Here is a 15,845-nt window from a genome sequence, read left to right on the forward strand (position 1 = left end):
CCAAGTGGTGGCAAAAGAGAGGTCTTCTTCAACGACCTCAGAGTTGCGGACCCCGTACCAGGGCCGTGACCAGGGTCTGAGGAACCACAGGCCCAGTGGTCTTTAAAGAGAGTGTGGTCAGCTAAATCATGGCCCCCAAAGAGGTCCACATCCTCATCCCCAATGCAGTGGGATTAGGGCAAGGCATGTGAGATGGGAGATTATCCTGCAGCATGCAGGTGGGCTCAATGTCACCGAACGGTCCTTAGAAAAGGTGGCAGGAGAATCAGAGAAAAAAAAGAGATCTGAAGAGGCTTCCCAGCCAACTTTCGAGATGGAGGAGGGGTCACGAGCCAAGGAGTGCGGGCACCTCTAGGAGCCGGAAAAGGCCAGGGTTCTCCCCTGGAACTTCTGGGAGGAGCCAACCCTGTCCACACCAGGACTTAGCCCACTGCTCTCCAGAATTGTAAGGGGCCAGATCTGCGCTGTGGTGGCACTCTGTCACAGCAGCCCAGGGAACTGGGCATAGAGCATGTTTCTGGCATCTCTGGAGTCCTTTCCTGAGCCACAAGTTACACAGGGTTCAGACCAAGGAGCCGGAAGGGCCCACCTGGCCCCCCTGACTCCTGCAGTGTGGTCTGCTATCTGTCTGGGGTTTGGCGACACCCCAGTGTCTCTAGAAGTTGCACCCCCTTGAGCTCCATCCCTAGGCTTGCCCTCACTGTACAAGGTAAAGAATGGGACACCCCAAATGGTGGGGTCCCAACCTAGCACTGATTGGCACTTTAGACTCCAAAACTACCATGGAAAACTTTGCTCTCCTGGCAGCAGGGAGGGGGGCCTGGCTCCCGTAACAGTGTGGGCACCCCAGACCGCCTCCTCTCCATGCTTCCCCAAGAGTGAGGAGAGGAAAGCCAGCCCTGCCAGGGACAGCGCGCAGCCCAGGACAAGCGCACTCTCCCCTCCAGCCTCTGCCCAGCTGCCACCTGCTGTGCCCAGGCTACAGCCATCTGGCCAGCAGCAGGTGAGTCCAGAGGGGGGCAACTTCAAGGAACAGCTGGGCCGGAGCGCCATAGGGAAGTCCCCGTGGTCCCCTTGTTGCCCTTCTCTGAGATACATGAACATGACCGAGGACTTCTGGCAACCCCCCAGCATGCCACACACATTGGAACAGGGTGACATCAGCAAGTTGACACGGGGTTGGTTCCCTGGGGAGCCCGTCTGGCCCTGCGGTGTCTGCTGAGCTGGTGAATGATGGTGTCTCTACCAACAATCACCCGATCACACCCGCTCCTGGCCCAGGAACACACGATCAGGATCAAATCAGCTTCCCCGACAGAAACCACCCAAAATGAGCCCGTTCTGCAGCCTCCCCCGGACTCACAGGCACACCGAGTCCTCTGGGACCCTGCCAGAGCTCCACTCAGTGCTTAACAAGTCCTGCTTCCCTCCCCGCAAACATGCCACAGGGTCTCACCTTCAGAAAGTGCACCCCACTGTCCAAAGGCCCGTCCCCTCACCCCTCCACAAGCCCAAGTAGGCCTCAGAGTGGGGCTTGCTGGTTCCCCTGCCCTGCCTCACCCTGCTCAGACTTCGGATGCTACACAGTCTTCCGATATTTGGTGCCACCCATGACGGAGTGACAGTAGTGGCCTGGCCTTGGGGACCTCGTCAGGACCGAGCCTGGGCCCCAGCTGACCGAGTGACAAAGCCAGGAGAGGTGAAGAGAGCTTGCAACTTGGAGCTCTGTGTGCCCTCTGGCATGGAGAGCAACAGGGACTAGCCCAGGGGACAGCCAAGCAGGGCCAATGTCATCAAGAAGAGAGCCACACTAGGGAGCTAGAATGGCCTACTGCCCGAGGCATCTGGGTAATGACTCACTGGGGCCCCTGCAGGGAGGCTGGCCCCGCATGGGTACCAAATCAGCAATTCGGGAGAAGGCAGGATGTACCCATTTCCCATGGGCTGCTGGGTTCCTCCCAGCTAACCCTGCAGCCCACTGGGCTGGTGGACCAGGTGCCCAGGGCTTGGGGTTGGGGGAAGGAATGAAGGGCAGCACCTTCCACACCCACACATGACCCCCAAAGGGCCCACGCTCTAAGGACCCTGGAAAGGGAGGTCCCGCTTGAGCCTACATCTGGCTTGGCCCCCCAGAGCTGCCAGTGCCCAGCCCACCCGACAAAAGCTCCGGGATGATTTTCTTCTTTCAGGTCAAGCGACCACCCTGCTGTCAGCAAGCAGCCCCGGGCAGCCAGCCTAGGAGGGGACAGGAATGTCTGGTGATTCAGGGCACTGGGATATTGCCCACGCCCCTCTCCCTCCAGACTCCGGGCTGTCAGCACCCGCGCAAACTTTAAAAAGAAGAAACAAAGGGCACGCACGAAAGGCCAGCGAGCAGGGCACCCCCGTCCCACCCGCGCGCAGAGCCTGCCCGGCGCCCACCTGGTCTCTGGTCGCCGACGCTCAGCGGGTAGCCGACCTGGCCCAGGTGGCACGGGTAACAGCCCCTCCAGAGATAGCGGTAGTGCGTGCCCGCAACGCGCCCCAGGCCCCCCAGAAGCCCGAGGCACCAGAGCGCGGCCAGCCCGCAGCGGCTCCAGGACACCTCCATGCCGGATGGGCCGCGCTGCGCTCCGCCGGCCGCCAGCCGCCCACTCTCGGATCCGGCTCCGGTTCCGGCTCCGCCAGGCGCGCACAAGCAGCGGCCCCGCTTAGCTCTGCTCGGCGCCGCCGGGAGCCGCTCTCGCCCAGCGGTCCTGCCCCTTGCCTTTAAGTTCTCAGCTTTCCCTCCGCCCCCCGCAGGTAAAGGCCAAATCCTAGGAGCCGGAGGGCCCGCCCCCGGCCCCGCCCTGGGCCCGCCCCGCGCCCCGCCGCCCCCCACCGTCGCACTACTTCCCCTCGCACACTGCATGCCCCGCGCATTCCTCCGCTCCAGTTCCGTCCGCACCCGGACACAGAGCCGCGCACAAACACAGGCACCCCCACGCAAACACGCAGACACTTGTGCGCAAACAAACCCACGTGTGCAAACATGCACAACAAGACACACACAGACCCTGAAGTCAGGCACCTACAGACACATGTGCACAGACGTGTATTCCCAGAGCCAACGAGGAAAAGAAACCAAAGCAAAGAAGGAGGCCACCCTTGTAAAGCTCCGAGGGGCTTCCTGGAGGCAGCTTGATGGGGTTTAGTTCTGCCAAGTTTGGGGAGGGCTGGGAGTAGCAGGTCCTTTTGGGGCCAACCCACCAAAGTGGACACCCTGGGGGTGAAGAGCCTGCACCCCCCAAGTGAGGTGTTCCACACCTGGCACTCATGCTCTCCACTGGACCAGGATCTTCTTACCCAGAGGAATCCGGAGGTGTTCCTGGAGAGACCAGAACTGCGCCCTGAGGGAGCCTAGACAGAGGGTCCCCACAGCCTCTCTGCAGTGGGAGAGGGCCAGAGTCAAGGGAGGACTGGCTAGCAGGGCCCGTGAGCCCCAGGTGTCCGTCTGGGAAAGCCGTGGACATGCCTTTAACCCAGACCCCTGGTCCCCTGGGCAGAGCCCTGAACCCCAGCTACATCCAAAATGGCCCTCCCCGGGGGGGACCACAGCAGCTGTATATCCAGGGACCTATGCACTCAGGCCCTGAGAAGCACTGGCCTGCAGCCACGAACCTATGCAGCCCTGTGCTGGCCTCTGGTGCCTCTCCAGAGACCCCCCCTAAGCCGGCCCCGGTCTGGCCAGGCCCACCCCCTCCTCAGGAACGGCTGGGACAAAGGCCCCACTGGCCATCACTCTGGCACTACCCTATTGTATCCACCTGAACTCCAACTCACATCCCAGCCCGAACAGGGGTCATTCACTCCCATGGCCACCCCACGGTGCGGGTGGGAAGAGAGCCAGCTGCTTGGGGCCTGTGTCCCCAGCACCTGGCACAGGGCACAGTGGGCAAGAGCACACACAGTCTGGGGGTGGCAGACATGAGTCCTTGCCCGCTGAAAAGCTAGATGACACAAACTAGTCCCAGGACTCCGCCAGGTGCCTCAGTTTCCTTATCTGTACAGCGGGCAGAGGTGCCAGCTTAAGGATCCACAGCCTGAAGCCATGGAATACACGTGACTTGGAAAAGAGAAACAGGACCAAGTGTGTCCACTGCCTCTGTGCCCACGGGGTCCAGGGAGGAGGAAATCAGCCAGTAAGAAAAGTGATTTGAGCTTTCAGGCGCTGGCTCTTAAAGCTCACTGAGGCCTTCCAAATGCTTCTTGACAAGTTTGGGCAAGAGAAGCGCCATCTTTTCTGTCCTGGGAATCCTCATGATGTCCCACCCACATGCCATCCTCAGCACCCAGCATCTCCGTCACCCAGGGCTGCCCAGTCACCCATTCACCCAGCCCCTCTGGCCTGCCTTCTTCTTTCCTGCCTGGCACCCCACTCTCTGCCCCGCCCAGACAGGCCTAGAATTAACCCTCATTCTGCCTAGAAGGGAGCCCAGAAGCACAGGTGCTCTGGCCCTGCGCTTTGAACATCGGGACTCCGAGAGTCCTTTCCCAGAGGAGAAATAACCTGCTCCACATCACACAGGGCAGAGGGGGGCCAGCGAGGGGACCAGGCCTCAATGGGACTCAAATCCTCCCTCCCCGAGCCACCTGGTAGCTCCCTGTGGGCAGACACCCTGCGGGTTCTGAGTGGGCTGGGCAGGGCAGAGAACCTGCAGGAGCAAACAGGGTTCTCCTGCTTGCGTGCCGCTGTCTCTGGCTGCAGACATCCCTGGACTGTCGGCCAGAACCCAGCGCTGGGGTTCCTCCAGGCTGGGCTGCAAAGGGCCCTCGGCATCTGAGCGGAACCCTGGGCAAAGGGTTTCTAGGAAGTTCAGCTTCAGGTCTTAGCTCTTGCGGCCTCTGGGTGCCTTGGCCCTTGGGCGCCCCAGCTCCCACTGCAGCCGAGAGGCCTGTCCTTACTGCGCATCTGCGTGGCGATTCAGAGGTCACCTTCTCTGCAAACCACCCCCAGCTGGCTCCCCGCAGACCCAGCCATTGCTGCCTCTGTGCTCCCTCTGCAGCCGGCCCAACTCTCTAACACTTACACACTCACTCACTCACTCATGCGTTCATGCCCTCCGCTCAGCAATGACCTGTGTGCCCACTCTGGCTGGACACGGTTCAGGGGTACTGTGACGAAACCTCACCCCGCTGAGGGTTACATTCAGGACTGGGGTGCGGAAGACTCTGGGCCTCCATCCCCACTAAGTGTGGGGTGTGAGGCTTGGGTGTGGCCATGGAGGGCAGCAGTGTGCCAAGCACAGGATGCCACTGGCAGCCAGACGGTGCCCACAGCCACCCACGGCCTCCCTCGGAGCCACCGAGTGCATCCGGCCCATGGCTGTGGGTCTGGAAGCTGTTTGGGAAATGCCTTCCCGACGCAGAAACACGCAGAATGTCTGTGTCAGCAGAAGTTGTTCCCCTGCCTGCCAGGGCGGCCCCAGCTCCTCTCTTCCAGCCTGGGGGGCCACGAGCTCATCTGCCAGGGCCCAGACTGGGTAAGGGCCCGTGCCAATCCCCAGATGCCACAGACCCCACTTAGTGCTGGGCCCGGCCCAGCGCTGGCCCCAACAGGGAGCTCTGGAGCAGAACGGCCACGGCCTAGGGCCAGGAAGCAGACCTTGGCAAAGCCCCTCCACCACCACCATTGTGGCTTCTGTCCCTTGGTGCTCACAGATCCCTCCCCAGAGAAGGCACAGTGATGTCTCCCTACCCCTGCTCCCTTCCACTAAAGTCAGGTGGGTCACGTGACTGGTTTGGGACAGGCTGGTGGGCTTTGAAGGCCAGGAACGCCATGTGAGTGCCATCTGAGAGTTTCAGGGACCGGGCTAGCCAGTGATCAGACAACCGCTGATGGGCTGCCCAGCCACACAGAGAGGGGCCAGGAAGGGGCTGGAAGAAGGTGTCCATCTATTAGGCTTCTCTTCAGTCCGTCCTGGGGCACCCCCCAGGCCCCCTAGCCCAAAGCCCTCCCCACCACCTCTGGTCTCCAGATGATAACCCCCAGCCTGGCTGTTTTTACCCCCAATGTCCAGAGTCCGGCCCAAAGCAGGGGGAGCAGTTTTTGGTGTGGGGTCACCCATGGTCTACCCTGCCTCCATGGAGACCAAGCAGACTAGCCTCCAGAGCCCCCCTCCCTGCCCCTCCCCCAGGGCCGCCGCCAGAGAATGGGTTTCAGGAGCAGGGCGCCAGGCCCGGCCTCCTGAGTCGTCCGCGTCAGCCTCATGGTAAACCCATTACCGCCCGAGCTTCTCACCAAGTCAAAGGAAAGGAAATTAAAACCACGGTTGTTTCCGAGAGACCAGCTGTCGTTCCCGCCTGCCGCCGCCCTTGGCTGGGCCCGGCGGGAACTGGGGGAGCCCCCTCTCTTACCCACACAGCCCTCTGGGAGAGCCCAAGATGGGCAGCCTCCGTCACACGTGTTCCTCCCTAGAGAGGACGGCGCAGGCATCTGGACCCCAGCCCCGCTGCGCCACAAAACCCAAGGCCCAGTCTGCCCGGGGAGGCGCTGCCGTGGGCCAGGCCCAGAGCGTGCTGGAGGTCTCCCGCACACGTGTGCACATGTGTCTGCATGTGACCGGGTCCTCTATGTGGCTCTCTGTTGCCCAGACTCTTGTAGCCCTGCAAAGGTCCAACTCGGAGCACCTGAAAGCTGAGCCCTGGAATGCTGATGTGGACCTCACCTACTTCGAACACGGCTCCCACCATGGGCACGGTCCCCCCACCACGGGCATGACCCCCACTAGGGGCACAGTCCCCCCCACCACGGGCACAATTCCCCCAATGCAGGCACAATCCCCAACGCGAACATGGGAGCTACACTTGGCTTTCACTGGGAACATCTGAGCTGCCAGGCAGCAGACACCACAGAAGGGGTGCACTGACAGCTCTGGGGCTCACACTGCACTCAGAGATGAGAGATGGTGAAGGTCAAGTGATGGGAGGCTGCCTGGAGGAGGTGGCTCTGAGCTGGCTTCAGCAAAAGTAGGAAGGGGAAGGTAGCAAAGACTGGCTTGTCAGAAGATATTGAGGGCCAGTGTGGGGTTACTGGTTCAGAGACAGGAAAGGCCAGTGAGGGGTGAATGTCTTGAGGGGGGGAGGTTTCTGGCTGATGCTGTGAGCCTGGCCCTGGGCCCACAGCAAGCACCCAATCTGGAGAAGGAACAAGCAAACCAACCCCACGGGGAACATCACCAGACCCACTCCCAGCAACCCACAGGGCCTACTGGATACCCGTGGTCACCCGTCTTGTTGCCCTCCTCCACATGAAGGCCCAAGCTGATCGCAGAACACTGGGTCACAGGGGTGGCCAGCCAACATCAACATAGCTGTCTAAGGTGCTCAAGCCTGAAGCTGTCAGGGCTGGCCATGCATGCGCCACCTCGCAGGTCCCCAAGGCCACCTGCTGCACAGACTGAGCTCAGGGACAGCCGCCATCCACATGAAGTGCAGAGAGGCGACTTCTAAGACCACTGGACTTCCCAGCTCTGTCATGACAAGGCTACAGTCCCTGCTGAGCGTCCAACCCTCCCCCTTGAACCCAAGATGCCCTAGCCCCAGTCTTCCCTCTGCATTCTGCTAACCCCCCTCCTGACCCCCACCCCGCCCAGAACGGCTCTGCCCAGACTGGGAAGCAGGGAGCGGCGAGGATCTGATAACAGAACTCTGGGGCTGGGCGGAGCTGGATGGGGTCAGGAGCTCAGCTGCCCAGCAGGGCCGGGAGTGAGGAGGCGGTGAGAGGGTAGGGGATGGAGTCCCAGCCCAGATCCACTTCTCAGGGGCGCCTGGAGGAGAGACGGGGTCGCAGGAGCATGGTTGGGAAGGTGCGGCCATCATTACAAACAGGAGGGAGAGAGAGAAGACACAGCCAAGAGATACAGACAGCAGGAGAGTCCCATCAGGAGGCTGGGTGCTGGGTGGGCGGTGCTAGGTCAGGGCTCAGGGAAGCAAACCCCGCCTTGCTGACTCCCAAGTCCAGCTGTGTCACCCACACCTTTGCCTAAAGCCCTGGGACCCGCAGTCAGCTATGGGTGCCCGGAGTGTAGACAGCTGCAGGCTGCCTGCCTTGGGGACCTCCTCCTGGGAACCTGCCCTATGCCTGGGCTCTGGGGCGGGGGATTTAAGGGGGTCAGGGCAGGGCAGTGGGGCGGGCCTCTTGTCCTTCTGTCACCGGCTGGCTCTGCAGACTGACGCTGAAGGCTTCCTTTGCTCCTGCCTTGGCCTTCCCCAGGAACGCACCTGCCAGAATCTGCTCACCGGAGGTGCGAGAGCCTGGCCGGAGGCAGGAAATGAAAGCTTCCCACCTCCAGCACCTCCGTGAGGGTGGCCTGCTGCGGACGCCACGCCCGGCCGCCATGCCGCGAGCCTTGCCATCCAGCCTGGAACGGGCTGCGGAGGGCCGCCAGCCAGGGGAGCCAGCTAGGGGAGGCATGCATCCAACCTGCTCGGGCCCAGGGCATGAGCTTAGCCTCCAAAAGGCCCGAGGCCACACAGGGCTCCTCAGGCACTCGGAGAGCCTGCCGGGCCCCCTCTGCGGCCTGGGTCAGAGGAGAAGGGAGGGGACTCCTTGCCGTGCTTGGGTACCACTGGAGGGTCCCCCAAGCAGCACCCCTCCCCCCCTCTCCCACCAGCTCGGCCCCGCAGGGCAGGACGGCGCAGCTGGCCCAGGTCAGCCCACGGCCCTCCAGACCCAGCCCGAGCCCCGAGGCGGCCTCATCAAGGCCCGTCACTTCTCACATTCTTGCTTCCCCCTGGGGATGGGGAGACTCGGGCAGCTCCCCCACTCCAGCCAGGCCGAAGGGTGTGAGAGGAGCCCTTGTGGGGAAGCGTCATCCGGCTGCTCTCCTCTCCGGGATGGAGACCAGACTGGAGCCCGTGTCAGCCGAGGCAGGGCAGGGCAGGGCGGGGGGAGAGGAAACTCCAGCGAGAGGCTTCCTCCGTGTCATGGCCGTGACTTCCTGAGCACACACACCTCAGACAAGGTCTCTCTCGCTCTTAGAAAGGGGGGTGTCCCAGGACAGGGGTGGCAGACCCACCTGCTTAAAGCAGACAGGGCTGGTGAGTCTGGGGATGTTGTCTTGAGGCCTGGAGCCCCCATGAGCTTCACAGACACCCCGATAAAGACCCCAGCTCTGCCCTGGATGCAGCCGCCGGGGGTGGGAGGAATGTCGAGCCCCCCCCCCCCCCCAGGAGAGAGCAGGCTTTTTCACGTCGGCTGAGCAGGACCTCCCCGGGAGAGAGCCTGCGACCTGCCCAGCCCACCCCAAGTCTTTGCTGCCCACTTTACCAGCCCCCCCTGTTCTCCTGGAAGGAGGGGTCAGCAGGGTCTCAGGCAGAATCCCACCCCTGGCATAGGAAGGCAGGCCTGGGCCCGGGCATCCCCACCCCAAGCTTGACGTGTCCCCCAGGGAGAGAGACAACATGATTTTCTCCCGACAGCAGTTTTAATTTCTCTCTCGGAAGGGGACCGAAAGTCCTCTCCATTCCAATGTGGTCTGCAGCCAAACCATCCAGGATAAGGAGTGGACCCGTCTCACAGCCGGGCACTTACAGTACTGAGGGTCCACACCTGACGGCGTGGGATGAGGTGCGGGAAGCAGGGGAACTTGGGGTGTGTGGCGACCCAGCCTGACGAAGGTCCTGATCCACATCATAGGCTGGATGTAGGTCTCCCTTGCTGGCTCTGATTAGGGTCCTGGTCCTGCCTTCACCCCCAAGCCTGGATGTAGCCCCCGACCCCTGGGCCTGGTTGGTCCCCATGGACCTTGGTCAAGAGAAGACAGTGAGGTTGGGAAGAGGGCAGTGCCCCAAGGCCAAGGCAGGGGGTGGTCCCACTCAGGTTGGGGCTGCCCTTCTCTCCATCCTGTGCACCCCCAGAAGCCAGCCGGGCACCTGGGAACCTGCTACAGGCCCGGGGCCTCACAGCACTTCCCCTAAGTCCCCTCGAGCACTTGGAGAGGAGACAGTGTTATTAGTTCCACTTTACAGATAAGCAGACTAAGGTTCAGCATGACTCATCCAAGGGGATCGGTGACACCACAGTCTGGTCCCAAAGATGCTCCCTCAGGGGCTGACCGGGAGGGCTGAGCAGGCGGGGCCATGGTGGTGGAGCCCACGTTTCTCCCCGGGATCCTCTAGGAACCACAGGCCTGAGCCTGCCTCCGATCCCGGGGTAGGGGAAGGGCTGGCTTCTGGCAGTCACGCCCTGCTGGGAAACCAGCTCCGGCCTCCGGGCCACCGGCCACCCGGTAGAGCAAGCCCAGGGCTCCTGCTCCAGGCCAGTCTCCCAGAACCTGACACACACGGGCCTGACGCGGCTCCCGGAGCGAGGGCCAGGCGCCCTCCGGCCAGGCCCCGTGCCAGCGCTCGGGGTTCATGGGGTAGGTTCATCGCTCCGGGCGGGTTCTGGGCTCACCCCACCGTCAACTCAACTCAACTCAACTCAACTCGGCACACTGCCCTCCCCACCCCACCGTGCGAGTGAGCGAGCGAGAGAGAGAGCGGGCCATCTTCCCTCGCAGTGACATCTTGATTTCCTCTGGCTCTGCTCACACATGGCCCACGGCCGCCCCCTGAGCCCCGCTCCATTTCAGGGGAGGCTGGGCTTTCAGGGAGACAGAGGAAATACAACAGGCGCTTGGCTCTGGGCAGGGCCTTCTCGGCCAGCCGCGGTGACTAGGATCCCCAGCCATCCCAAACATGCTGAGCCCGGGTCAGCCACTCCCAGGGGCCACGGCCGGGGAAGGACCAGCCCTCGCAGCGGGACGCAGGTCTGAGCCCATTCCCTCCCATCTGGCCCCCCTCCCTGGTCATCTCATCCACACAGCACCAACTCCGCTGGAAGGTGACCACCTCGCCTGCCCTCGGGGTCCTGCTGGATGAAGGAATCCCAGTGCCTCGTAAGGAACACAGGAGGCCAATTTGCCTGCCTAGGCCGGTGGCCAAGTGGTGGACTTCCATTCTAGGACCCGCAGACACATGGCCGGCCACCTCTGGTCGCCAGGCCAGGTCAGCACTGGGAGCTCAGATAACAAACAGGTCAGAAGACCCCCTCCGGGGCAGCCCAGCACCCCCCCGCAGGGCCTGGCACAAGCTCCCACGGGAGAGCCAGGGTCCCAGACACTGAAAAGAGGTGGGGTTGTGAACCCCACACTCTCTGAGCAGGCCCTGGGGGCTGAGGAACAAAAGACTCAGCCTCAATCTGGATGCCCCTGGGCTGGGGAATGCCTCCTAGCAGGAAAAAGGACCCAGAGAGGCCAGGACACGAGGTGTATGCCCAGCAGATGGGCACCTTTGCTGTGTCGGAGCCCAGGAGAACCTCAGAGGAGGAGGAGGCTAACGTCATGGACTGTCCTGTTTTACATGGTGGGCACCCTGGGCCAGGGTGAGGGGGGTCTGACACTGGGCCTGGCATATCCTTGGCCCTTCGGTTCATTCCCGACACCAGTGCAGTCACCCCACTTTAGAGGGCACTGATGGGAGAGGGGGCGTTGGCAGCTGGGGGACCCTCCTTACCCGGGGTCTAGGGTGGTGGACCCTCCCCTATGCCCACCTCAGCGTGTCCTGGAGTTGGGTGCAGGCCTCGGTGGGCTCTGCCATCCCAATGGGACTATTTCACAGAAGGGAAATCAAGGCTGAAGTCACAGCTCGAGAGGGTGGTGTGCAGCCCTCTCCCTTCTCACCTAGTCCAGGCTCCTGTACACTGCCCCCCTCCCAGAGTCCCAGGGTCCTCAGATCCTGGGAGTGAGCAAGGGGTCACGGAAGCCTCTCTGCTGCACCCACCCTCCCGCCTCCTGCTGACAGAGACCTCAGGCACAGAACAGTGTTTGCAGACCTTCTCGGCCAGGCAGCCACCCTGGCCCCCAGACCCAGAACAGCAGGGTGTCCCCCACCCCGACCTCTGATGGACAGCTCACAGCTGGTGTCTGCACAGCTGGAGACAGTCTTCTTTTAGGGGAAAGAGCGTTCTGGGAGAGAGGAGGCAACAGCAACTGTCTGATGTGCTGAAGGAAAGCAGATGCCCAATGACCGGAACCCCGGCCCGCTAGGGTCAGTCAGGTGCCAGGCGGGGGCTGGCGCAGGTGAAGGAGGGTGAGTGGGATAATCCCTGCTTCCCACCTCAGCCCTAATCTGCTCCTCTCCTGCCCCTCCTCTCCTGCCCCTCCTCCCTCCCTCCCTCCCTCCCTCCCTCGCAGGAATTTTCTGTCCCTGATTTTGCTGCAGCCTACCAGTGATGGCAGGGCTGGGCACAGGGTGTGCCCAGAGCTGGTGAATACTTCCGGACCCCTGCCAGGGCCTCAGTGAGCCTTTGCCAGGGCACGGTGCCCACCAGTGCCTTCGTGCATGCCCAGCACACAGGGCACTGTGTGCCTCCCTCCCTCCCTCCCACAGGGGTGCCTGTGCTCAGCCAGCCGGCCGCCCACCCACCCTCTTCACCGGCATCTCCCAGGGGCAGAGTAGCCTCCTAGCCCTACACAGTCCCCACAGGGTGCCGCCCACCCACCCTCTTCACCGGCATCTCCCAGGGGCAGAGTAGCCTCCCAGCCCTACACAGTCCCCACAGGGTGCCCCCACCCACATTGGATTTCTGAGTCCCCGAGCTCATCTCAGGAGAGACATGTGGACCCCTGCAGCTGTGGGAGGTGGGTAGGTGGCCGGGCTGAGCGGGGGCTGTGGGCGGTGGCAGCAGTGGTCGGGGCGGTGGCCGGGCCCGGGGCCTACCTCGGCAGGTCTTGCCGTCTCCCTGCAGCAGGCGGCCGGGGGGGCAGCGGCAGTGGAAGCCCCCCACGGTGTTGCAGCACTGGCCTTCGCAGCCCCCGTTGCCAGTGGCACATTCGTTCACGTCTGCGGGGGGAGAAGCAGTGAGCCACGTGGGGGTCCCCTCAGCCACGGACGCCCCAAGGCCTCAGACCCCTAACTATAGAGGACATCGCCCAGCAGAGACAGGCAAGCTTCCTCCCTCCAGACGGGTCCCACAGGGGGCACACTGATGAGCCCACCAGCAGCAGCAAAGCCACACCATCAGTGGTCCCTCTGTGCACCCAGGACAAGGGCTACCCTACAGCATCCGAGGGCCACTTGACCAATGCACAGGAGCAGGCCCTATGAGAACCCACGAGAACACTTGTGTATGTGTGCTGATCCAGCTGTCAGTTTGCCAGGGACACCAGGTTGTCCCCAGGGTTGAGCAGGAGGGGTCCCACTGACACCCTCACAGTTGCCTCTGGAGTTGTGTTCTGCAGAGAGGATGGAGCAGGCTGGGAGACCCTGAGCACCAGCTCCCTGGCCCCATGTCCTGCCTTTATGGGTGCAGGAATGTGGGTGTCTTTCCCGGGGCTGGGCATCTGGCCAGATGGGGTCAAAGGATTTCCCTGGCCCCATCACCCCTGACCCCAGACCGGGGGCCTGTGGACTCAGGGTATGAACGGGGAGGGGCCGGTAGCTTGCCTTGTGTCCTGGATGGCCTTAGGCACGTGTGGGTGACAAGAGGAACAGGCACCTCTCTACCTCCCTCCAGCCTGGCCAAGCTGTCCACCCCGGGTCTGAGAGGAGTTCTGCCAGAACCCCCCCACCAAGGCCAAAGGCACAACGCCCTGGTTTTCTGGGGACTATGACCTAGAAGCAGGTCAAGGCGGTGGCACAGTGGATAGAGCGTCGGACTGGGATGCAGAGGACCCAGGTTCAAGACCCCAAGGTCACCAGCTTGAGCACGGGCTCAGCTGGTTTGAGCAAAAGCTCACCAGCTTGGACCCAAGGTCGCTGGCTCGAGCAAGGGGTTACTCAGTCTGCTGAAGGCCCGCGGTCAAGGCACATATAAGAAAGCAATCAATGAACAACTAAGGTGTCACAACGCGCAACGAAAAACTAATGATTGATGCTTCTCATCTCTCTCTGTCTCTGTAAAAAAAAAAAAAAAAAATAGAAGCAGGTCAGAGCAAGCAGGGACCCCAACATGCAGCAAGCCAGGGACAGCCAGGTGCCAGCACACCCATGGGGCGCAGCCACAGGAAGTCAGGTCTGTCCCTGCCACACACGGAACAGCCCCCTTGATGCCAACAGCCCCACGCTGGCGCTCCCAGGTCCAAGCCCAAGGCCCCTAACAGCGGTGGCATGTGTCTCTGCTCTTCTATGGGAGTGTCCCTAGAAGACCCAGGGGCGGGCCCAGGGTGCAGGGCTGGCCGTGGCCCCAGGGGAACAGCAACGGCTGTGGCCGGAATCCCCGCAGGAGTGCTGGAATGCAAACTTCAGCCCGGGCTTACCAAGGCCAACACAGCAGGAATTTTCTAGGAATTCCTAACCAGTTACGTAGGGCCAGACGGAGGTCAGCCCAGCCAGGGGTCAGAGCCCAGGGGTGCCCAGGGTTTCCCGGGGAGGCTTGGCCCAGGGAGACAGCACAGAGGCTGGGGCCGTGGGCGAGGAGTGGCCAGTGTGCGGCACGCCGGGAGCCGCTGGCCTGTTCTGACATTCGGGCCACCCTGCGGGGCGGCCAGGAGAGCAGGCTGCTAGGCGGGCAGGCCCTCAGACCAAGTGAGCTCCCTCACAGCTGCCTGGGTATGAAGGCTGCCGCCATGGTTCCAGCACCTCAGTCCGAGCCCCTGGACACCAAGGTGGAGATGGCCGCAGCACCCCCAAGCAGACCCCGCTCCGCCTGGCTGGGCTGAGCCTCAGTGTAGGTACTGGCCCCACCAGTCTGAATCAACGTGCACTGAGGGCCTCCAGAGGAGCAGCAGAGGCAGCGGGAGTCTACTGCCCGGGCAGTGGCAGCCCAGACTGAGAAGGTGACCCCAGTCAGGGCCCGGGAGGGGCATGGCCGAATCAGCAGCTCCCTCTGCCGAGCACCTGCTGGGTGCACAGCTGCCGGCTGGGAACACAGACTCAAGGACCCCACGTGTGGGCAGAGGGTGGCACGATGGGGGGAAGGGCCCATACACCGAGCTTCAGGTTCTACGTCACCTGCTTTGCGGGGGTTGCCTGGTCACCTGTTTCCTCCCTCCCCAGTACGACCCCTTTGGAGGCCACAGCACCTACAAGTGCAGACGGTACACACTGCCCCTCCAGATGTAAGCCTTGGGGGCAAAGATTCATACAGCGAGCACCAGGCCCCCCACGGTGCAGCCACCAGGTGTCTTCTGAATGGATCTGTAAGCACAGGTGCCAGTGGGGCCCCTGGGTCCCTGGGGGAAAGGGTGGGAGGGAAGCCTACCCCAAACCCTAAATCTGAACTACACCCACCTGTAAATAAACAGCAGATATTTCTGAGTGGGTGGGAGGCAGCTGGGGGTTCCATGGGTTCCCCAGGGTGGTCAGCAGCCCTGCTAGGATGGGCCCAACAGTGACCCCTCCCTGGCCAGCTTTGAGGAAGGGGTTTCCACAGGCCAACAGCCAGGCCTGGGCTGGAATCCCCCCCATCTTGGGTCCTGTGGACAAGGGCTCAGACCTCCTGCACAGGCCCAGGAAGGAGACCCCAGCAGCAGGGAAGGGCTTTTCTCCAAAGGCCCCCAGCTTGCCTTTCCTGTCCCCAGGACCAGGCCTCTCAGAGCCCCAGTTCCGGACATGCAGACTGGGACTGTCCAGGGCTTCTGGGAGCGGATCCCGGGAAGCAGTGGCCCAGACTGACAGGCAGCGGGCACCCCGCTGGTTGGCTGTTTTCAGAATCATCCATCAATTCCCCAGTGAGGCCAGCTCCAGCACGGACACCCCGGAGCCAAATTCCAACAGGTTCTCTGGTCCAGGCCAGTCCTCTGGTGCTGGCCCAGGTGCTGGCCCCATAGGACACCAGCCAGCACCGGCTGGCGGACTCCCCTCACATGGAGCCGGAGCCAGCCCGTCTGGCTGCAGCTGGA

At 62.6% G+C, this 15,845-nt stretch overlaps 1 protein-coding gene across 2 annotated transcripts in view; it reads right to left on the reverse strand.

The window, feature by feature from the left end:
- The window catches only part of MEGF6 (multiple EGF like domains 6), an 82,291-nt gene that overhangs the window by 30,655 nt on the left and 35,791 nt on the right, over positions 1–15,845 (reverse strand). Inside the window, exon 5 of one of the 2 annotated variants that reach the window (XM_066374863.1) lies at positions 12,724–12,846. In XM_066374863.1, the coding sequence (XP_066230960.1) occupies positions 12,724–12,846 (123 nt within the window). Of the gene's footprint in view, positions 1–2,421; positions 2,705–12,723; positions 12,847–15,845 lie in introns of those variants that run through there. The other variant, XM_066374864.1, reaches the window with a different exon arrangement.

The sequence above is a fragment of the Saccopteryx leptura genome, chromosome 3 (genome assembly GCF_036850995.1).
Source record: "Saccopteryx leptura isolate mSacLep1 chromosome 3, mSacLep1_pri_phased_curated, whole genome shotgun sequence".
Classification (NCBI taxonomy): domain Eukaryota; kingdom Metazoa; phylum Chordata; class Mammalia; order Chiroptera; family Emballonuridae; genus Saccopteryx; species Saccopteryx leptura.